We start from the raw sequence: 24,366 nt of genomic DNA, 5'->3' as shown, positions 1-24,366 counted from the left end.
CCCGGTGTCTCTTTGATGGCATGCACTGCTCTCTCACTCAATAATAATAATAACAACAACAACGATAATGATAATAACAAATGAATAACGATGAGAAACTGAGTCAGGTAAAAATTTTACATTTATAGAAGCATGACATGATAGGAAGAGCGACATTATTACAGGTGCGACATGATGCAGGTGTAACACGATAGAGATGTAACATTACGGAGGTGTGACATTCATGTAAGTGCCAATCGGTTGCACTTGGACTTCTTGACTGATGACCTGTTGCACAAGACTCGGAGATAGTTTCGATAACAATTCCTGTTCGCCTGTTGGTGGTGGTGGTGGTGGTGGTGCTGTTGCTGACGATGATGATGATGATGATGATGAGGCTGCTGATGACGATAATGATGATAATAATGATGCTGCTGCTGCTGCTGATGACTGATTCTGAGACACGCCAGGGGTTGGCACTGCCGTTGGAGATGCAAACAAGCTTGTGCAGTCCCGGTTGGCGGCGGCGCCTTTCGTTGTTCTTCGACGTTTCCTTTTAGCGGTCGGCTCTTCGTTCAGCTCCCAAGGTTTGCTGTCATCGGGAGATTTGGAACAATTCCCTCGTTGACGCCGAGACGACCTGACTGGCTCCAGGACTTTCTCTTTCGGTTTTGACTTCGCGCCCACAGGACGACCAACCCTCCTCTTCTGTGGCACTGGAAATATAAATATTCACACAGGATGGCTTTTAAAAATACAAAGCAATAATCAGACAAGCATTACAACCCCCTCCTCTACAATGCATGGGTGAAACATTGGAAGGAGTCACACATGTCATATGCCACCATATGCCTATTTCTTTACTACCCACAAGGGGCTAAACACAGAGAGGACAAACAAGGACAGACAAACGGATTAAGTCGATTACATCGGCCCCAGTGCGTAACTGGTACTTAATTTATCGACCCCGAAAGGATGAAAGGTAAAGTCGACCTCGGCGGAATTTGAACTTACAACGCATTTCGCCCGGCACACTAACGTCTATGCCAGCTCGCCGCCTTATATATATACATACACACACCTGTAAATATATATATATATATCATCATCATCATCATCATCATCGTTTAACGTCCGCTTTCCGATGATGATGATGATGATATATATATATATATATATATAGTCTACCTCGGCGGAATTTGAACTCAGAACGTAACGGCAGACGAAATACGGCTAAGCATTTCACCCGGCGTGCTAACATTTCTGCCAGCTCGCCGCCTTGTGCCACCATATGCCACTGAGTCACACATATCATATGTCACCATATGTCACGATACGCCTCTGAGTCACACATATCATTCAAGTATCATTATTCAAGTTTTGTATCATTAACAATTCACTTACCGTTTCCCGGAGCGCCATCGGTTGCCGTTGAGGATGACAAGGTCTCACTGGTTTCCGATGTTAGTATTTCAGTTTTCACAGACTTGTCTCCGCTTTGCATGGCAATATTCCCGCTCAATTGTCCCGTGGTGTTATCAGCACGATCCGTCAATACCTCCGTCTTTGGAACAACTTTCTTAGGCTTGGCATTTCGTTTAGGAGTAATCAGGGGATACCTGGCGGAAACAAAGAAAAAAATAATGGTAAATAACAGAAAGTAGAGGAAAGGCAGAATCAGTAGAGATTATGAGGATTATCAGATTATCAGGATAATAGGATAAAGAGTAAAAATCCCTTTCGGTCATGGATGTCCATGGGATTGCACCTAGAAACTTCCCCTCTGAGGCACAAGTCTGAGAGACAAGAACAGGTGTTTTTCTAATGAGAAGATACCTGGCTTCCCCAGCTGGAAAGAGAGAGTGGGGAGAGAGGCATGGAGAGAGAGGGAAAGAGGAAGAGAGAGAGAGAGAGGGAGATGATAAGTGTGTACCCTGAAGGTGCGAGAAAGAGAGAGAGAAAAAGAGAGAAAGAAGGTGTGTACATTCTCTCAAGGTAGAAGGTAAAATTCCACCGAGGTCGACTTTGCCTTTCATTCTTTCGGGGTCGATAAATTAAGTACCATTTACGCACTGGGGTCGATGTAATCGACTTAATCCGTTTGTCTGTCCTTGTTTGTCCCCTCTGTGTTTAGCCCCTTGTGGGTAGTAAAGAAACAAGTATTTCGTCTGTCTTTACATTCTGAGTTCAAATTCCGCGCAGGTCGACTTTGCCTTTCATCCTATCGGGGTCGATAAATTAAGTACCATTTACGCACTGGGGTCAATGTAATCGACTTAATCCGTTTGTCTGTCCTTGTTTGTCCTCTCTGTGTTTAGCCCCTTGTGGGTAGTAAAGAAACAGGTATTTCGTCTGTCTTTACGTTCTGAGTTCAAATTCCGCGCAGGTCGACTTTGCCTTTCATCCTATCGGGGTCGATAAATTAAGTACCATTTACGCACTGGGGTCGATGTAATTGACTTAATCCGTTTGTCTGTCCTTGTTTGTCCCCTCTGTGTTTAGCCCCTTGTGGGTAGTAAAGAAATAGGTACAAGGTAAATACAAGAGAGAGAATATGGCAAGAGGAACAGAGAGGGTGGGTGACAGGGTATGTGGCACCAGTGCCAGTGAGGTCAACAAATAACTCACAAGACACCCCGCAACCAAAGCTGGGGGACAGGGGTGGAAATACTGAGGGAGACAGGTTTGTCTCTGTGCAGAAGAATGGAAAGGTTCACTTACTTATTTATACGCCTTTTCCTAGGGTTTTCTTTCTTCTCTGTGCTCTTCGCAGGGCCTCCTTGTTTCTTAGGGTTCAGCGTTGTCAAAAGCCCTGGCCACATGAACAACGTGTTGAACCTTTCCTGGAGCAAACTATAATGGGGGTCTACTTTCACCAGGTTCATTCGCTCCCTTAAAGAATCCATGTCCGGATCTTTGGTCAAAACCTCATCTAAAAAATGGGAAAAAAAAAAAAAATAATAATAATAATAATAATAATAACAATAATAATAAAAATAATTAGGTGAACCCTAATTGAGAACATTCGTCACCAAAGGCGTTCCAAATGTGACCATCCTGACCTTTGACATATCAGAAACTATAAGGAGCATGTGAGGGGGAGGTGGAGAAGGAAGTGGAGGAGGAGAAGGAGGACGAGGCGGAGGAGGTGGCGGAGGAGAAGGTGGAGGAGGAGGCAGAGGAGGAGGAGGAGGTGGAAGATGAGGAGGCGGTGGAGGGGGAGGAGAAGGTGGTGGAGGAGGAGGAGAATTAGTGCCTCACTCACCATACTGCTCAGCTGTTTTCTTCAGTTTTGGTTGTTCTTGGAGCAGCATCCGCATTGCATTAAGCGTGGCCAAGTTTGGAGGGACGGTGTCTCCCGCGTTCACTGTATGGTCCGGCTCATGAGAAAAGTTCACCGAAGTCAGATCCGTGTTGAACGAACTGAGAAACATGAGTCGGAAATCTTCTCTCTGGCTTTCTTCCACCGAGTCTTCCAAGGGTTCCGTGATTCGCTTTGTCTTGATTTTTTGGTATAAGTTGGTCCTGGGGCCAAGAGCCTGGAACAGATGCAAAAAAAGGAATAATGATTTCTTATCTGGCATGGTGGTGGTGGTGGTAGGGGCTGTGTGGTTAAGAAGTTTGCTTTCCCACTGTAATGATCACAAGTTCAATCCCACCCCATGGCATCTTGGATAATTGTCTCCACAAAAGACTCTGGGCCGACCAAAGTTTTGTGAGAGGATTTGCTAGATGGAAAGCAAAATTAGCTTGCCGAGTGTATGTGTGTGTGTGTGTGTGTGTGTATGGAAGTGTATGGCTCAGTGGTTAGGGTGTTGGACTCATGATTGTAAGATCGTGGTTTCAATTCCTGGACCAGGCGATGCATTGTATTCTTGAGCAAAAAACTTCATTTCATGTTGCTCCAGTGATCAAAACAAAAAGATAAAAATACAAAAAAATATGCTAATAAATCTGTGCTTCCAGAAGCCAGGTTCCTTGTGATATTTGCTCTGCCCAGGTTACACAATCAGTCCCTTGTCAATCTCATTGTCTTAAAATGCAGCAACGCAAACGGTTGGCCCGTCTAGAAAGCTGTAACTGACGAGGCCGTTGTTCAGAAAAATATGAAGGTAAGGAAATGAAGCAAAGATAAAGGTCACTTACATTGACAAACAAGTGCAGAAGCTGGAGCCTGCTCTGTCCCCTTTCATCAACAGTCTGTGTTACAAACTCATCTGGAAAAAAAAAAATAATAATAATAACAACAGCAACAGCAAGAAGAAGAAGAAGAATTTTAAAGAATAAAAAGTTTTGAATGGTACAACAATGCACTACAGACAATGTTGTAATTTAGTCATCCAAAGTCTGATAATATTTTGGAATAAAATTCCTTCTTCAGATATTCTTAGAGGGAGTCGCTGCTATAATCAGTTTTTAGAAAACCGATTATGGATGGTTAAATTACAACAGGTATATAGACCATTTTTTGTATCCGATCGTGGCAGTTGCCAGCCTCGCCTGGTCTCCGTGCCGGTGGCACTTAAAAAGCACCATCCGACTGTGGCCGTTTGTCAGCCTCACCTGGGCTCCGTGCCGGTGGCACTTAAAAGGCACCATCCGATCGTGGCCGTTTGCCAGCGTCGTCTGGCATGTAAAAAGCACCCACTAGACTCACAGAGTGGTTGGCGTTAGGAAGGGCATCCAGCTGTAGAAACACTGCCAGATCAGACTGGGCCTGGTGCAGCCTTCTGGCTTCACAGACCCCAGTTGAACCGTCCAACCCATGCTAGCATGGAGAACGGACGTTAAATGATGATGATGATGATGATGATGCATTGTTGTATCCTTCAAAACTTTTTATTCTTTACAAAAAATACACAATGCTTCAAGCAAACTACAATATTCTCCAATATTTTTAAGATCTACTGGAGATCAGCACTTGCAGAAAACAGCACTGATTGGAACCACTCAAATACTCCGGATGGTGCTTGAAAAATAAGGGGTGTTACCATAGTTCACTGGTAGTGAACAGCTGGCACCGTAGTACATCTCCAGCATTAGAAGCTGTGCAAAGGCAATAAATAATAATAATAATAATAATAATCCTTTTCACTGGAGGCACAAGCCTCAAATTTGGGGGAAGGGATTAAGTTAATTGCATTGACCCCAGTGCGTAACTGGTACTTATTTTATCAAACCCAAAAGGATGAAAGGCAAAGTCAACCTTGGCGGAATTTGAACTCAGAACATAGTGGCAGACGAAATACCACTAAGCACAGTGTGCTAATGATTGTGCCAGCTCACCACCTAATGATGATGATGATGATGGTGGTGGTGGTGGTGGTGATGATGATGATCTTTTCTACTAAAAATACAAGGCCTGAAGTTTGTGCGGAGGGGACTAGTCGATTACATTGACCCCAGTGCATAACTGGTACTTATTTTATCAACCCCAAAAGGATGAAAGGCAAAGTCCACCTTGATAGAAATTTGGTAACAAAAGTCTGAAATCTCTCACTCACCTTCAAACGGTTGGAGTCGGTTTACGTAATTCTCTTTCAGCCAATGAACATACAACAAGTCTTTGATTTCTTGGTCTACAGCAGCAAGTACAAACTTTGAGTTCCTGTTGTCACCTTTTCTCTCTGGCTTCTGACTAAAGCCACGGGCCACCCTAAGGATCTCGGATACCCGAGTACTTGGCTTCAGTTGATCCAGTTTAGAGCGCATAAGGGAATACTACAAGAAAAAGAAGGGATACATACAGTTTAAAGGTTACAGGATTAAGAAGAGCATTTTCTAACAAAAAAAAGTCAGAGCAGTGATTCTCAACTGGCCCCTGAGGGTCCACACAACAAAATAGTCAATGGAAATCCACAATAGTATTCTAAGAGCCCTTAAAACAATTTTACTTTGGATGTATGTATTGGTATGTATTGCAAAAAATATCTTTAGTCAAGCAAATCGACCCCAGGACTTATTCTTTGTATATCTAGTACTTATTCTATCGGTCTCTTTTGCCGAACCACTAAGTTACGGTGACGTAAACACACCAGCATCAGTTGCCAAGTGATGTTGGGGGGTGGGGGGTACAAACACAGACACACAAACATATACACACACACACACATATATATACATATATATACGATGGGCTTCTTTCAGTTTCCGTCTAACAAATCCACTCACAAGACTTTGGTCGACCTGAGGCTATAGTAGAAGACACTTGCCCAAGGTGCCACGCAGTGGGACTGAACCCATGTGGTTCGTAAACAAGCTACTTACCACACAGCCACTCCTACATGTATGCATATGTGCATCTATGTATACATATATATATATACATACATTTATTTATGCGTATAAGCGCGTGTATATGTTTGTGTTGCTTTGTCTTGGTTATCGGAGATGAATGTCATTCGTGATGACGATGCTGACAACAATGATGATGACAACAATCCTTTCTGCTATCAGCACAAGGCCTGAAATTCCGGGGCAGGGAGCCAGTCAATTAGACCAACCCCAGTATGTAACTGGTAATTATTTAATTGGCCCCCAAAAGGATGAAAGGCAAAGTTGACCTCAGCGGAATTTGAACTCAGAACTTAAAGACAGCCGAAATACTGCTGAGCATTTCGCCTGGCGTGCTAATGATTCTGCCAGCTCGCTGCTTTGATGATGACATATAATGATGACAATAATGGCAATAATTATGATGACGATGGTGACAATACAAAAATAAATAAAATATATAAAATGGTGGCGCCCCAGCATGGCCACAGCTCGTGAGCTGAAACTAGATAAAATAAAGAAAGAATAAAAAAAAAATAACTTACAGCTTTGTCTGTCTTTTCTTTGGATTTTATCTCTCCAGATTCCACAAGTTGGCTTTGAACGAATTCTTCAATTCTTTGGCGCAGTTTGTTCCTCGTATCCCATACTTTTGTGACGTTTGGGGAGAACTTCCGCAACAACGGGGGCCGAGGTACAAAGATATCACCTACAACCAACAGGGTAACAATGAATGATAGGTGAGTCTTAAGACTAGGGGACAAAGGCTAGACAACAGTCTTAAAATTAAGACAAACGGTCAGATGATGATCTTAAAACTATGACAAAAGGTTAGGTGAATGAGAAAGAGCCAAGTGATAGTCTTAAAACTATGATGTGTAAGGTGAAAGTAATAATACTGGGTGACAAAGGGTCAGGTGATAGTCTTAAATCTATAACAAAGGGCTAGGGCAATGGTTCTCAATCAGGGTACATATGGCTTCTAAGGGTCCAGATAAGATTTTTGGGGGTCCACACAACAAAATAGTAAATTGGGGATCCAGAATTGTATTTTAAGGGCCCCTGAAAAAATTTTGTTTTAGATGTATATATTGAACAAGAAACAGCTGGGTTTCTTTCTGGAAAAAACAAAATAGAAATTTTGAAAGAAGGTTCTATAAAATAGTTTTTAAACATTGAATGGCTATGGCAGGGTCCACCAGAATAAAATAGTAATGAAAGGGGTTCCATGGGTAAAAAATGTTTCAGAATCCCTGGACCAGAGGACAGTGTTAAAACTATGACAGAGTTAGGTAATAGTCTCAAAAATATGACAAAGAGTTTGGTAATGGTCTTAAAATAATGATAAAGGTCCAGGGGACAATCTTAAAATTATGATAAAGGACTAAGTAACATTCTTAAAAGTGACTATGGAAGGGCTAGGTGATAGTCTTAAATTTAAAGCAAAGGGCTAAGTGATAATCTCAAAACTGGATGAGAGGGGACCAGGAGATAGGGTTCAGACCCGGCAAATTATAAGGTCTATGGCGCACAGTGTTCAAACTCTTAAAGGAAAATCTAAATTCAGGGAACCTTGGTTTGGATACTAATACTCAAGCTAATAGTTACTATTCCTTCATAAAATGAACTCTGACAGAAAAACACAAGACTCACCTTTTCTGGAATCGAGTTCCTGTTTCACCAAATCTCTTTTGAGATTCTCTTGCTGCCATTTCTGGAGAATATTGTTGAAAGAGTTCTGATACTTAGAAGGACAGGGTAGGGGTATCAACTCCTGAAAAATATTAAAAAAACAAATATATATATATATGTAATACAAATAAGAAAATGGAGAAACAAATTCATTTCGATTATCAACTTACGGATATTACAATTTCACATTATTTATTAATTATACAAATGGGAACATGAAAATCGAACAAAACAATATACATCAATATGCAAAATAATAATAAAAATAAAACAAATAAACTGCTCCTTACAGCTGTTTCAGCCTATGGTCAAGAGTCAATTCAACTTAAATTGCCTGTAGATGTCACTGTAATATTGGATAACTGATATCCCATAGTGGGTTACTTTCATAACCCCTATTTTACTTATATATATATATATATATATATTGTTTGTTCCTTCTCGAGCCATGCGTGGCTCATAAGGGCCAGTTTCCCAGTTTCCTTGGCGTATAGGTTCCCCACCTGGACGGGACGCCGGTCCATCGCAGGTGAGCTGCAAGATGCAGGAGGAAAGAATGAGAGAAAGCTGTGGCGAAAGAGTCAGCAGAAGTTCGCCATTACCTTCTGCCGGAGCCACATGGAGCTTAGGTGTTTCACTCATAAACACAAACATTGCCCGGTCTGAGATTCGAACCCACGATCCCTCGACCGCGAGTCCACTGGCCATAGAAAGGTTTACCTCAATAAAACTCCACATGACCCATGCAAGCATGGAAAAGTTGACGTTTAAAGTGACGATGACGATGATGATGATGAGTAAACTTTCTTCTCATTGTATTCTGTCTCTGACTTGATGGTCCCAGCTGAGATATAAATCTTTTACCATGGGTTCTGCTGACTGAAGCGGCTGACCAGCACATAAACAACAACAACAAGAGTAGCAAACAGACAGAAGTGAACTCATAACTAATGCCCAGACTTCCCAGTTAGATAAACATGAGTTAAAAACGAAATCTGTAAAAGAAAGATGTCTTTTGAAGAAGAAGAAGAAGAAGAAGACGAAGAATGAAAGAAGAAGAAGACGAAGAATGAAAGAAGAATAAGAATGAAAGAAGAAGAAGACGAAGAATGAAAGAAGAAGAATGAAAGAAGAAGAAGAATGAAAGAAGAAGAAGAAGAAGTATGAATGAAGAAGACGAAGAAGAATGGAAGAAGAAGAAGAAGAAGAAGAATGAAAGAAGAAGAAAAAGAAGAAGAAGAAGAAGAAGAAGAAAAAGAAAAAGAAGAAGAAAAAGAAGAAGAAGAAGAATGAAGAAGAAGAAGAAGAAGAAAAAGAAGAAGAATGAAAGAAGAAGAAAAAGAAGAAGAAGAAAAAGAAGAAGAATGGAAGAAGAAGAAGAAGAATGAAAGAAGAAGAAAAAGAAGAAGAAGAAGAAGAATGAAGAAGAAGAAAGAAGAAGAAAAAGAAGAAGAAGAAGAAGAAAAAGAAGAAGAAGAAGAAGAAGAAGAAGAAGAAAAAGAAGAAGAAGAAGAAGAAGAAGAAGAAGAAGAAGAAAAAGAAGAAGAAGAAGAAAAAGAAGAAGAAAAAGAAGAAGAAGAAAAAGAAGAAGAAGAAGAAGAAGAAGAAGAAGAAGAAGAAGAAGAAGAAGAAGAAGAGACGACGGCAACGATGACCAAGGAAAGACTTACATCCAAAGATTTTCCAGACTCAACAAGATCCACATATTTACTGGCATCAAAGTTAGGCATGAAATAAGACTTGGATTCATCCTGAAAAAAAAACGAGAAAAAGTTAAATGAAAAAGAAGTTGATAATAATTTGTAAATTACAATACATTAATATGCAGGTGAAGCTGTGTAGCCGGAGGCATGGCTATGTAGCAGGGATGTGGTTTTCTAGGTAGAGGTGTGGCTGTGTAGCCAGAGGCAAGGCTGTGGAGCAGAGACATGGCTATGTAGCCAGAGGCATGGCTGTGTAACCAGGGGTGTGGCTATGTAACCAAGGGTGTGGCTGTGTAACCAAGGGTGTGGCTGTGTAACTGGAGGTATGGTTCTTTATGTAGTGGTGTGGCTGTGTAGCCAGAGGCAAGGCTGTAGAGCAGAGATATGGCTATGTAGCCAGAAGTATAGACAAAGAACATTGTTTCCCTTCCTTCCACTTGGAAGCTACTAAGTGGAAGCAATGGCAACAATGTTCTTTGTCTATCTCCTTACCTTCTTGAAGATTTTAGGCAAAATTATACTAATGTGCCCTTCTGTTTCAATTTAATTAAATTTTAGGGCTTTGTGCAGCTGAGGATTGCTCTGCATTTAAATTGATATAATGGTTGCATTGTTCAATTAAATGGAGTTGCATGAAACGATCGTACTGCATTACCTATGGATATCCTTGTTACTTATTTTGGTGTTGCACAATTACACAGGATCCAAGGACTACATTATGCTCTGATGTTTGCTTTTAGCATAGTTTCTATGGTTAGATGCCTTCCCTAATACCAACCACTTTACAGAGCATACTGGGTGTATTTTCTCATGGTCCCAGTGCTGGTGAGGTTGCTACGCAGCTTGCAAGACCAATATCGCCTTTGAGTGGGTGGGAACTACAGCAAAGGGAGAGGTGGTATTATGTAAGAAAGAAAAAAAGGTTCCTTCTTGTGTCATACAGACTCATAGAACTAGTTTCTTGGTTTCTGTGGCATATATATTCCCCACCTGATGGGACACTGGACCATCACATGATTACTCATTTTTGCCAGCTGAGTCGACTGGAGCAACATGGAATGAAGTGCTTTGCTCAAGAACACAATGTATCGTCTGGGGTTAATCAGCTTAATCCGTTTGTCTGTCCTTGTTTGTACCCTCTATGTTTAGCCCCTTGTGGGTAATAAAGAAACAGATATATATATATATATATATTCAGATGAATATGGTACTTAAGTTAAAGGCACCAGAATTTAGTATGGTATTATCTATATAATTCAAAATGGGGTGATTAAAATCAAAATAAGCAACAAGGATATCCAGAAGAATCCTTGTTGCTTATTTTGACTTCCCTCAAAATTACTGGCGTTGAACCCTGCAACAAATGGGCATCTTGTTTGGGGGGGAAATATTGTGATCTCAATCACTCACATGGCATAGAAACTGTGTAACTGGCCTTATGGGTCCTAGGGCTCAAGAAGAATAAAAATTAAAAAAATATATTAAAAAACAAAAAAAGATTAAAAAAAAATAATTGATCAACTTACAGACTGCTTTTTTACAAAATTCGCTTGGTCTCGCCATTTCTTGAGTCGGAAATATTGAGTGGAGCATATCTGATCGGTACGGCCCGGCAGGTGAGATGCGACAGTGGCCCAGTTACCAGCTGAAAGTTAAACAACACAAATTCATCATCATCATCACCGTCACTATCATCATCATCATCATCATCACTATCACCATTTTTATGTCTAGTTTTCCATACTTGATCAGACGAAATTCATTGGGACAACCCAATTCATTCTACAGCCAGATGCCTTCCCTGTCAATATTCCTCGCCCCTTTCTGAGTTAGGCAATATTCACCCTGGTCTTTCAAACATGAACAGCACAATTAATGGCCATGTGTTTCATGAAAGACTGCATACAAATGGCACCACTGGTATATCCTTTTTAAATCTAAGAACTCCATCAACCTACTGAAATTTACACCAAATGCAAACATCTAGATAAGTTTTGATTATTGAACTGGAGAACATTACCCTCTCCAAGTTCAACATACAGTCTTACAAACCTTTTAACCTTTTCTTGTTACATTAACCACATGAAACATTGTTAATTCACAAGGCAAACAGATCAAGGGACACAACTCTTATCCCCCTTCCCTACATGCTTTTATTTTCATTTCCTTTTTCCTCTCACTCTTTCTTACTTTGTCTCAGAGAGTAGCCATGTTTTATTTTGAGCCTGAATCATTCCCTGATAGTACAAGGCATGCTATACAAGCACATCTGACTGGTGTACTCTCAGAAGCATGAAACTTATAGTAGCTTGCACTTAAATCCTACATGCACACAAACACACACACACACACACACACACACACACAAGGATTGCCTAAAAGTTTTTTCCTAGTTTATCTATTTGGTTGTTAATCAAATATGATTTGTAAATATGATTACTCGGAATCAGAATCGAAATCGCTCAAAAATCAATGGAAATTGTAGTTGTGATACCAGTGCCGGTGGCACATAAAAGAACCATCCGAACGTGACTGTTGCCAGCGCCGCCCCGACTGGCCTCCATACTGGTGGCACGAAAAAAGCACCAACTGATCGTGGCCATTGCCAGCCTTGCCTGGCACCTGTACCGGTGGCACGTAAAAGGCACCCACTACACCCACGGAGTGGTTGGCATTAGGAAGGGCATCCAGCTGTAGAAACACTGCCAGATCAGACTGGAGCTGGTGCAGCCTCCTGGCTTCCCAGACCCCAGTCGAACCGTCCAACCCAAGCTAGCATGGAAAACAGACGTTAAACGATGATGATGATGATGACTAAAATATCAAAATAACATGGAATCTAAATTTTTAAAAAAACAACAAAGGAAAACAATAGCACATAGTCCTAAAAAGTAGTAAGTCTGTTACTTGTAGCCAGATTTAGCAGCCCTGCCTTCCATCATTGAAGATGGGGATCTATTAGTTAATATGCATCGTAAAAGATGAATAAATAGGTTAATAAGATGTAAATGAGAAATATTGAATTTCTAAATGTCTCAGAGAGACATGAGCGGTGGAGGAGCGATATAGTGGTCGTATACTGTCAACTCAATGTGACAGTCCCTTAAGGGAATTACACCACCGCCATTTAGCCCTAGAAAACATCGACGTTTCGTGTCGGCTTTGACACATTTTCTATGACCTTATATTTGCAAAGGGAAGGCAATCGGGGTGATTGCCTCCCCTTTGCAAATATAAGGACACAGAAAATGTGTCAAAGCCAACAGGAAGCGTCGATGTTTCCTAGGGCTAAATGGCGGTGGTGTAATTCCCTTAAGGGACTGTCACATTGAGATGTAAATGGTAATCTCCTAAAGAACAAAAACTCATATTAGACATTTAATGATTGGGTTTGCTTCAAGAACGGAATTTAAGAAATGTAGGAATTCCCAGCACATACCTCCATTCTCTTTGACATATTTCAATAATAATTTATCTTCCTCATAGGTAAATGGTCCTGAGTTAATACCTGGATCCAAGCAGTTGACCCATCTGAAAATGACAGAGATTATATATATATAGGCATGACTGTGTGGTAAGAAGTCACCCATGCCAGTGATACATTAGAGGCGCCCATGCCAGTGGGATCTTTTCAGTTTGAACGGCAGTTTTTAACATAATTTCTAGGTAACAAAAGCCCATAAATTAAATGCATCTATCTGGGCCACGATCGTGGCCTGTTCACCTGTGCCTGATGGCCACAATCATGGCCTGTTGTGCTTTATGTGTTAACATGCCACCGGCACGGGTGCCTGTGAACATGTCACTGGCATGGGTGCCTTTAACGTGTCACCGGCAGGAGGTTCTTTTTAAAGTGTCACTGACACAAGTGCCTTTTATGTGTCACTGGCACACATACACACACACATGTGTGTGTGCTTCTGAGTCTTTGTGAGTGTCTTGCCTCTACCTGATAACTGGTGTAGGTTTGTTTATGGCCTAACAGTTCAGCAAAAGCGACTGATAGAATAAGTGCCAGATTTATGCCAAAAAATAAGGACCCGAATCAATTTGTCCGACTAAACCCTTTAGGTCAGTGTCCCACCATTGCTCTGCAGTTGTTGTTGGTGGTGTAGTTGGTGGTGGTGAGCACACCACCTTGTTAAGGCGGTGAGTTGGCAGAATCATTAGCATGCCGGGCGAAATGCTTAGCGGTTCAAATTCTGCTGAGGTCGACTTTGCCTTTCATCCTTTCGGGGTCGATTAAATTAAATACCAGTTACGCACTGGGGTCGATATAAGCGACTTAATCCGTTTGTCTGTCCTTGTTTGTCCCCTCTGTGTTTAGCCCCTTGTGGGTAGTAAAGAAATGGGTGGTTTTGGTGAAGGATGGGGAGTAGAGGAGGAGGGGGCGGAGGAGGAGAGAAATGTGCCATACAGACCTTTCACGACACTGGTTGGCTGTTCGATTAGGGACCAGACTCCTCACATGGGGCCATTTGCTTGTTCCCATTATTTGAACTGCTGCTACCAACAGCTGAAGTTAGAGGAAATTAAAAAAAAAGAAAAGAAAAAATTACTTTGATACACTCTAAATTAGAGGTCATCAAAACGAGCAGTACTGCCCTCGAAAAGGGTGGTAATGGGGTGGCCAAAAAGGGGGCAACGGATGTGAAAGGAAACAAAATAATGGGTTAATTATTTTATTTGTGAAATACAGTTGTTTTGAATTTGCTTCAGAAAATGGTTTTTGTTTGTGGTAGTGAGTGGAGGGGAAGCCTGGGATGTGGGCTGGGTGCCCAGAGGGAGGCTGCCCGAAAAAATTTGAGAACCACTGCTCCAAATAATCTGAGATATGATAAAAGACAGGATGGTGAAGTTCAGAACAGATTCATCATCATCATCATTGTTTAACGTCCGCTTTCCATGCTAGCATGGGTTGGACGATTTTGACTGAAGGCTGGCAAACCAGATGGCTGCACCAGGCTCCAGTCTTGATCTGGCAGAGTTTCTACAACTGGATGTTAGCGTTAGGAAGGGCATCCAGCTGTAGAAACACTGCCAGATCAGACTGCTAGCATGGAAAACGGACGTTAAACGATGATGATATATACATTTACATACATATATATACACATACATACATATATACATACATGCACATACACATACATATATGCATACATATATACATATACACATACATATATACATATATATGTTATGGCTTGTATCACACACATGCTCGTTTACAACTATCACAAAATACTGAGACAAGGAGACAGTAAAACATACTCACTCCCCCCACCCCACACACATATATACACATGTATGTATATTTGACTTTATAGGCACCAATTTGAGACATAAAAGAGGGAACAGGCCCATAAAAGACCACAGAATACTTACAGAATCTTCTTCCTGCGTCCATCGACCGTGCTTGATACTGGGATCCAAAGCCGTCCAGCGAGCGATACAAGCAGTACTACTACGACCTTCCATATAAAATGACACTGGAAAAAAAAATGAATAAATAAATAATAATAATAATAACAATAATCTTGTCTGTTATAGGCACAAGGCCTGAAATTTGGGGGGAAGGGAATAGTCGATGACATCAACCCCAGTACTCAACTGGTACTTAATTTATCAACCCCCGAAAGGATGAAAGGTAAAGTTGACCTTGATGGGATTTGAACTCAGAACGTAGCAGCAAGCAAAATATCACTAAACATTTTGCTTGGCATGCCAACGATTCTGCCAGCTCACCACCTTAATAATAATAATAATAATAATAATAATAATAATAATATGGTGATGTAAAAATTTTGTGTGGCATTTTCCAGGGTGACTCACTGTCACCACTCCTCTTTTGTTTATCCTTAATACCTCTCTCAAAGCTGCCCAATGACGCGCAGTACGGGTATAAAATGTTTGATAAAAATATAAATCATCTCGTTTACATGGATGATTTAAAGCTTTTTGCAAAAAATGATCAACAACTCAAGGGCTTACTAGCGATAGTCAAACAATTCAGTGACGACATCAGAATGCAATTCGGCCTCGATAAATGTGCAAAGGCTACCTTTATCAAAGGGAAAATGACAGAAACATCTAACGTTAACCTTGACCAACAGAATGTCATAAAAGAACTAGACCCAGCGGAGAGCTACAAGTACCTAGGGGTAATTGAAGGGAACGGAATAAGGCATTCAGAGATGAAGGAAAGGATCAGGAGAGAATGCTATCGAAGAGTGAGAGCAATACTCAAGACAGAGCTGAATGCAAGAAACAGGATCGAAGTGATCAATGCATTAGCCATACCAGTCATGACTTACAGTTTCAATATTGTTAACTGGTCAATTACTGAAATATGTCAGCTCAACAGAAAAATAAGGAAACTGTTGACAATGCATAGAATGCACCACCCTAAGGCAGATACAGAACGACTCTATCTGCCAAGAAAAGAGGGAGGCCGTGGTCTTTTGCAACTGGCAATAACAATGAAGATTGCTACAATTGGCCTAGACACCTACCTGAAAAACTCTGAGGACTGGATGTTAAAACTTGTCTCAAAACATGAAAACAAGAAAGCATCATACTCAGTCACAAAACAGGCAAAGGAATATCTAAGTGAATTCCGAATACAACCAATTTCGGAATTAGAGATAGACATACAAGAAACAAGCACAGAAAAAGCTAGGCGCACGAAAACCCGTGCCAAAACTGCGGCCTTAGATATTCTGAATGATAAATGGCAAGAAAAACCTCTCTATGGCAAATACCCAAAGAGAGCGAATAATGCAGATATCGACAAAGCCCTGACCCATCAATGGCTAATGGCCTCTGGCTTAAAATCTGAAAAAGAGGGGTTTATCATAGCAGCTCAAGATCAATGCCTACCAACAAGAAACTACCAGGCCAACATATTAAAGAACGGCAGTAGCCCAACATGTCGTGTATGCCGACAACAAAATGAAACCATTGACCATGTTGTCTCCAAATGCAGTCTTCTAGCGCCTACAGAGTACCTCAGTAGACATGATAGAGCTGCACAATATATTCATTGGGTAATTTGCAAAAACCTGGATTTGCTCCATGAAAAAAACTGGTGGGAACACAATCCACCTCCTGTGCTTGAAAATGACCACATCTCACTCCTCTGGAACTTCACCATTCAAACTGACAGGAAGATAGATGCAAATAGGCCAGACATTATATTGAAAGACTTCAGACAAAGAACATGCCTCCTCATTGATATGACTGTCCCAATCGATATAAATGTATCTGTCAAGACCTACCAAAAACTGAGCAAATATAAAGATCTTGAAATAGAAATCAGCAAAATGTGGAAGCTGAAGACTAAAACAATACCTGTTGTCATAGGTGTTGTCATAGGTGCCCTGGGAATGATAGCGAAAGGGACTGATTGCTACCTAACTCAGATACCAGGAAACCCCAAAATGGCAGAAATTCAAAAGATAGTGCTCATGGGAACTGCTCATATCCTACGCAAAATACTCTCTATGTAATCCCAAGGTTTAAAACAAACTTTTTTTTTTATTTATTTTTTTTAATTTTTTTATGTATTAGACATTCACAAGTACAACACCAAAAAAAAAAAAAAAACCCCAAATATATGGCACAGAACTTCCAACCTTGAGGTCTCTGGGTGAGACTTGGAGCCAACTTGTACAGACATAAAGCAAAAGTCAAACATAGAATAATAATAATAATAATAATAATCATTGTTTAGCGTCCGCTTTCCATGCTGGCATGGGTTGGACAGTTCAACTGGGGTCTGGGAAGCCAGAAGGCTGCGCCAGGCTCCAGTTTGATCTGGCAATGTTTCTACAGCTGGATGCCCTTCCTAACGCCAACCACTCCATGAGTGTAGTGGGTGCTTTTTACGTGCTACCGGCACAGGTGCCAGACGAGGCTGGCAAATGGCCACGATCGGATGGTGCTTTTTACGTGCCACCGATAATAATAATAATAATAATAATAATAACAAGAGCACCCAGAGAGCGCAAACCTCTGCCAAGGCAACACCAACGTCCTCTCAACGATTAGCCGGAGATGATTTTTAAAATGAGAATATCTGAAATAAACTCAACTGCTCTCAAAAACGAGAATACTAAAAATGAACCCGACCGCTCTCAAAAGTTAAGTAAAAAGACAGAAAAAATAATCCAGAACCCTTGTCCAGTATCTAATTCCAAAATCTAATCAGTTCGTGCCAGTTGCGAGGCCAAACATCTCTGAAAGTTTCATCCAAATCCATCCAACAGTTCTTGAGATATCTTGTCCATGGACAAACAAACAAACAAATACCAGTGGAAACAATACCTCTGCCTTCGTTAAGGTGGAGGTAATAATAATGATAATAATAATAATGTTTTCAAACTTCGGCACAAGGCCAGCAGTTTTAAGGAAAGGGGTTTTAAGGAAAGGGGTTACATCAAGCCCTGTACTTATCGGGTACTTTATTTTATGGGCCCCAAAGGGAGAAAAGCAAAGTTGGCTGTGGTGGTGTTTGAACTCAGAACATACCAAAAATCAGAAGAAATGCCTGGTCAGAAGGAATTCTTTGAGGCAGAGTTTCTATATACTTCTTTACTACCTACAAGGGGGGACAAACAAGGGGACAAACAAGGACAGACAAACGGATTAAGTCGATTACATCGACCCCAGTGCGCAACTGGCAGAGTTTCTATAGCTAGATTCCATTCCTGTCACCAAGCCTCACCTGTTTCCAAGATAGGTGATATTTTCCACATGGACGGATATGTTTTCCATGGAAGACAGGAAATGAACAACACCACTTGTTTGACAGTGATGCTCGTTTACAATTATCATGTGGTCATGACAAGAGTACAAACAAACACACACGCATGCACACAAGTGTGTGTGTGTGTGTGTGTGTGTGCATGCACGCACGTGTGTGTGTGACGAGCTTCTTTCAGTTTCTATCTGCCAAATCCACTCGTAAGGCTTCCAGTCAACCCAGGGCTTTAGCAGAAGATATTTGCCAAAAGTACCATGCAGTGTGACTGAACCCAGGGCCATGAGGTTGGGAAAGCCGCCCCCTTAACTACACAGCCATGCTCGCACCAATGCCCGTTTAAATACATTAAAACCTACCTTGGTTCCAAGGAATTCGACTGCCAATACGGCAGCTATCGACGACTTCTTTCAAAATTTTGTCTTCTTCTTCTGTCCAGCCTCTGTAAAAAACATTAGAAAAAAAAAGTATTTTTTTAAAATTATCTTTTTGCAATATTTTCATAAAAATAAAATCTTTCCATATTGGGAAATGGTTTTATTGTTTTACTGTAAATGCAATCGTGGCTGTGGAATTAAGAAGCTTGCTTCCTGGCCACGTGGGCCTTGGCTTCTGTCCTAGAATGTGCCACTTTCTGCATGTGTCTTTTACTATAGCCATGGGTCAACCAAAGGCTTGTGAGTGGACTTGGTAGAAGGAAACTGTGTGTATATCTTTCTATATATATAACTGTGTATATGGCTGTATGCTTTAATGTGACTAGGTGTCTTGCTGTATATGCGTGGATGTATGTATGTGCACACATGTACATGTGTGTGTGGGTTTGTGTTTCCGTGTCTGAGTGCGTATGTGTGTGTGCGCATGCACGCGAACGTGCATGTGTGCGTGTGTGTGTGTGTGAATGTGTGTGAGTGTGTGCCTTCATGTGTGTGCGTGTGTAGATCTGTGTGCATGTGTATGTGCTTGTATGTTTCTTCGTTCAGACATCATGTGATGGTTGTAAACAAGCATCCCTGTTATACAAGCGAGGTTGTTGATTTCAAGTCTTCCATGAATAACATGTCTGGCCATGGGGGGAAATATTACAGGTGAGGGTTGGTGACAGGAAGGGCATCCGGCTGTAAATAAATCTCCCTCAAGAAATTCCATCTGACCAACAAAAGTACAGAAAACTGAACACTAAACGATAATGGTGATGGGTTGATGGATGCAGCAGCCTGTGCAATGTAGTTTTAACTCTTTAGAATTTTAAACCAGCCATATTCGGCCAAAACAATCTACCTGTTTTATGTTAAAACTGACCAGATCTGATCTCACACACCTACCCAACAATGTCATTCTAAAAATAAACAATCACATCGCTGAAATCTCAAAGCTACAAGGTAACGCATGACTAATTTTTATCAAGGAGAATGAGTAAACATGGCATTTGACAGGGTGGTCTGAATGCTAAGGGGTTAAAATGAGGGTCAGTTTGTGCAATCCAATCCCAGTCCTTTGACTTGAAGGTCAGTCTGCAATGGCTTAGTGGGCTAAGGCAGCTGTAGTGGCCGGCAAACCATAGGTTTTATACTGGAGTGGCCTTCTCCAAGGTGAATTGCCTTACAGGGCTAGAAAGTTCCACCTACCCTGGGGCCAATCAACAATAACAAGTACTACTTACCGTTTAGTAAAGGAGTCGAGTTCTCGCCTGTAATGCTGCAGACAATGCATAGGGGTACGATTGGTCTGTAGAGAATAATAATAATAATAATAATAATAATAATAATAATAATAACGATAATGGATCTTTTTGGTTTGAACGGCAGTTGTTTCTAGCGGTGTCATATGAAATTGTCACCCATAATTATGACCCTAGTATCAATCTATTGCATTTCAATCTGTTTTAGGGTTAGGGGAAGGGTATCTTTTTTTCTTCACAAATGTAAATAAACCCAATCTGTTTCTTAAACGAGGGACATATTCATACAGCACAGAATGTTTTTTTTACCTCAATGGACGTCATTGATTGGTTGAAATTGCAGAAAAAAAACAATAAATATCTTATAAACAATAGAATTTTCTCAGTAAAGCCAAGAGAAAAAGATGTTTTATAAACACATTCTACCAGTATACGAAGTTTAAAATTTTTTAGTTACCTAGAAATTATGTTAAAAACTGCCGTTCAAACCGAAAAGATCCACAATAATAATAACAACAATGATGATGATGATGATGATGACGATAAGGATTCTTTTGTTATTAGTCACAAGGGCTGCACACAAAACAAAGGACAAAGGGGATTTAAATGACACACATGTAAACAATAACAATTAGCAATAGGCTGTGTGGTAAGTAGCTTGCTTACCAACCACATGGTTCCGGGTTCAGTCCCACTGCGTGGAGCCTTGGGCAAGTGCTTTCAACTATAGCCTCGGGCCGACCAAAGCCTTGTGAGTGGATTTGGTAGACAGAAACTGAAAGAAGCCCGTCGTATATATGTATATATATGTATATGCATATGTGTGTTTGTGTGTCTGTGTTTGTCCCCACCAACATCGCTTGAGAACCGATGCTGGTGTGTTTACATCCTCGTAACTTAGCAGTTCAGCAAAAGAGACCAATAGAATAAGTACCAGGCTTACAAAGAATAAGTCCTGGGGTCGAGTTGCTTGACTAAAGGCGGTGCTCCAGCATGGCCACAGTCACATGACTGAAACAAGTAAAAGAGTAAAGAGTAATAGGAAAGAGTGCCACCCAGGGGTGATTAGGGAACCCCACAAATCCTGAGTCACTCTGTTTATCAAGAGTAACATGGCAAGTGCTCCTATCTCCTGAGCCTACATATTCCAGCATTTACCTGAGCTAAGCTCGCCAGATTCACCCACCTTTCAGCAAATTGACTGAGGGTGGGGGAAGCACACCCCTCTCAACCCTCACCTTTTATCTCATACATCTTCAAAGGTGTGAAACCAGATGATTTGTCAACAGGGGAAATGGCAACAATGTCAGCACTTGTAGGTCAGTGAATTCTGGAGCGGCAAAAATGTAAACACACACACATACACACATGTATACGTATGTACGTATGTGTGTATGCCAGGACATCTTTCAGTTTCCATCTACCAAATCCACTCAAAGACTTTGGTCAGCCCAGACCCAGGGTTTCAAGTAGAAGACACCCACTTGCCCAAGATGGCATGCAATAGGACAGGGGAAAAAAATTTTTTTTTAAATGAAACATAGCAGTTCGGCAAAAGAAACCGATAAAATAAGTACTAGGCATACAAAGTACAAGTCCTGATTTGCTCGACTAAAACCCCATTAAGGTGGTGCTCCAGCATGGCCGCAGTCAAATGACTGAAACAAGTAAAAGAATAAAAGAATAAAAAAAAAAAGCCATAATTAATTTGAAATGTAAATTGCCAACAGGTGATTGCTGCCAGGATGAGAATTGGCAGGAATTGAGACTTGGAAATAGCTTACCTTCAGTTCTTTGGCAATTCTCTGCCACTGGTGCCGTCCATGTAGCTCCACCAATTTTCTTAGCCGCATTGTCTCCTCCTTGGTCCAGGGTTTCTTGTTAATGCCAGGTCGTAACCAATTCCGCCACATCAGCTGACAGGAAAATTCAGAGTGTCTATCACAGAACTGAAACGAGACAATTACATCAAGGAAGTTTAATTACCATGATAGCTGTTTAATTATTTATTTGCTAAACAAGCACAAATTCTAAAAATACAAATCGAAAATGGTTCTGTGTATGTGTGTATATGAGTTGTTCCTTCTCAAGCCATGTCTGGCTCATAAGGGCCGGTTTCCCGGTTTCTTGGCGTATAGGTTCCCCACCTGGACGGGACGCCGGTCCATCGCAGGTGAGCTGCAAGATGCAGGAGGAAAGAGTGAGAGAAAGTTGTGGTGAAAGAGTCAGCAGAAGTTTCGCCATTACCTTCTGCCGGAGCTGCGTGGAGCTTAGGTGTATATATATACATATATATATATATATATATATATATATATGTTTGTTCCTTCTCGAGCCATGCCTGGCTCATAAAGGCTGGTTTCCCGGTTTCTTGGCATAAAGGTTCTCCACCTGGACGGGACGCCGGTCCGTCGCAGGCGAGCTGTAAGATGCAGGAGGAAAGAGTGAGAGAAAGTTGTGGTGAAAGAGTCAGCAGAAGTTTTGCCATTACCCTCTGCCGGAGCCACGTGGAGCTAAGGTGTTTCGCTCATAAACACACACATCACCCAGTCTGAGATTCGAACCCACGATCCCTCGACCGCAAGTCCACTGCTCTAACCACTAGGCTATGTGCCTCCACTGTGAGCGAGTATGTGTATGTATGTGTGCATGTGTATGTGTGTGTGTGTGTGTGTGTGTGTGTGATATCACGTGTTGGTCGTAAGTGAGCATCACCCTCATACAAGCAGTGTCGATCCTTTACAATCTTCCATGCAAAAAGCATGTTAGGGGTCCTTGAAGAAACACCTTGCTTAGAAACAAGTGAGGGTCAGTTACAGGAAGGGCAGTCAGCCACAGAAAATCTGGCTCAATGAATTCTATGAGAAGAAGGGAGAAGAGGAGGGGAACCACTGCCATCATCATCATCAACATGACTTTCAACCGGGAGCTATAATAGAAGACACTAGCCTAAGCTGTTACAGAATGGGACTGAACTTGAAACCACATGGTTGGGAAGCAAGGTTCTTAACCACACAGCCAAACTGGTCCCTTCCATGACCCTGCCATGATGCAATTCTTAGCTTTTACCACAAAACCTTGTATCAAGACACATATTGGATCTTTTCGGTTTGAACGGCAGTTTTTAACATAATTTCTAGGTAACTAAAAAATTTTAAACTTTGTATACTGGTAGAATGTGTTTATAAAACATCTTTTTCTCTTGGCTTTATTGAGAAAATTCTATAGTTTGCAAGATATTTTTTGTTTTTTTTCTTCAATTTCTGCAATTTCAACCAATCACTGACGTCTACTGAGGTAAAAAACATTCTGTGCCGTATAAATATGTCCCTCGTTTCAGAAACAGATTGAGTTTATTTACATTTGCGAAGAAAGAAAGATACCCTTCCCCTAACCCTAACCCTAAAATAGATTGAAATGCAATAGATCGATATTAGGGTCATAATTATGGGTGACAATTTCATATGACACCGCTAGAAAAAACTGCCGTTCAAACCGAAAAGATCCCAGATATTCAAACACAAGCATTTCTGTGAACTAAAAATAAAAACAAGAAGAAAAAAATAAACAGAAAGAAAAGAAAATGCCTTACTGTTAAATTGGCTATTTTCATCCAGTCCAGTTTGTCTTCAAAGTCATCTTCATCAAAGAAGCTGTTGATATCTTTCTGTCTGGAAGAAAAAAAATATTTCATGAAAACAATAACTGAACAGAACGGCCTTACCATTATTTTTGAAGCAGGAGTGGCTGTGTGGTAAGTAGCTTGTTTATGAACCACGTGGTTCCGGGTTCAGTCCCAGTGCGTGGCACTTTGGCCAAGTGTCTTCTACTATAGCCTCGGGCCGACCAAAGCCTTGTGAGTGGATGTGGTAGACGGAAACTGAAAGAAGCCCGTTGTATATATGTATATATATATGTGTGTGCGTGTATGTTTGTGTGTCTGTGTTTGTCCCCCAAGCATTGCTCGACAACCAATGCTGGTGTATTTGTGTCCCCATCACTTAGCGGTTCGGCAAAAGAGACCGATAGTACTGGGCTTACAAAGAATAAGTCCCGGGGTCAAGTTGCTCGACTAAAGTCGGTGCTCCAGCATGGCCGCAGTCAAATGACTGAAACAGGTAAAAGAGTAAAAGAGAGTATGAAAACAGTAACTGAACAGAATGGCCTTACCATTATTTTTTTAAGCAAAGAAACTCAGGAAAGAAAGGGAAAAAAAAACTTAAAATAACAAGAAAAAACATTATTGGAGATTAACGTAGATTAGCGGTTCTCAA

The 24,366-nt window shown here is 41.0% G+C and overlaps 1 protein-coding gene across 2 annotated transcripts in view; it reads right to left on the bottom strand.

The window, feature by feature from the left end:
- Window positions 1-103: 103 nt before the first annotated feature.
- The window catches only part of LOC115223855, a 36,536-nt gene continuing 12,273 nt past the window's right edge, over window positions 104-24,366 (bottom strand). The window contains exons 8-24 of one of the 2 annotated variants that reach the window (XM_029794549.2): window positions 23,685-23,763; window positions 21,877-22,041; window positions 20,075-20,139; window positions 18,771-18,853; window positions 15,036-15,139; window positions 14,069-14,163; window positions 13,087-13,178; window positions 11,174-11,292; window positions 9,615-9,695; window positions 7,906-8,026; window positions 6,798-6,961; window positions 5,484-5,700; window positions 4,126-4,196; window positions 3,245-3,518; window positions 2,701-2,911; window positions 1,384-1,598; window positions 104-695 (exon numbers count right to left, since the gene is read on the bottom strand). In XM_029794549.2, the coding sequence (XP_029650409.1) occupies window positions 205-695; window positions 1,384-1,598; window positions 2,701-2,911; window positions 3,245-3,518; window positions 4,126-4,196; window positions 5,484-5,700; window positions 6,798-6,961; window positions 7,906-8,026; window positions 9,615-9,695; window positions 11,174-11,292; window positions 13,087-13,178; window positions 14,069-14,163; window positions 15,036-15,139; window positions 18,771-18,853; window positions 20,075-20,139; window positions 21,877-22,041; window positions 23,685-23,763 (2,647 nt within the window). In that variant the 3' untranslated portion in view covers window positions 104-204. Of the gene's footprint in view, window positions 696-1,383; window positions 1,602-2,700; window positions 2,912-3,244; window positions 3,519-4,125; window positions 4,197-5,483; window positions 5,701-6,797; window positions 6,962-7,905; window positions 8,027-9,614; window positions 9,696-11,173; window positions 11,293-13,086; window positions 13,179-14,068; window positions 14,164-15,035; window positions 15,140-18,770; window positions 18,854-20,074; window positions 20,140-21,876; window positions 22,042-23,684; window positions 23,764-24,366 lie in introns of both variants that reach the window. The other variant, XM_036512757.1, reaches the window with a different exon arrangement.

The sequence above is a fragment of the Octopus sinensis genome, linkage group LG24 (assembly GCF_006345805.1).
Source record: "Octopus sinensis linkage group LG24, ASM634580v1, whole genome shotgun sequence".
Taxonomy (NCBI): Eukaryota; Metazoa; Mollusca; class Cephalopoda; order Octopoda; family Octopodidae; genus Octopus; species Octopus sinensis.
This window is presented reverse-complemented; position numbering and strand designations above follow the sequence as displayed.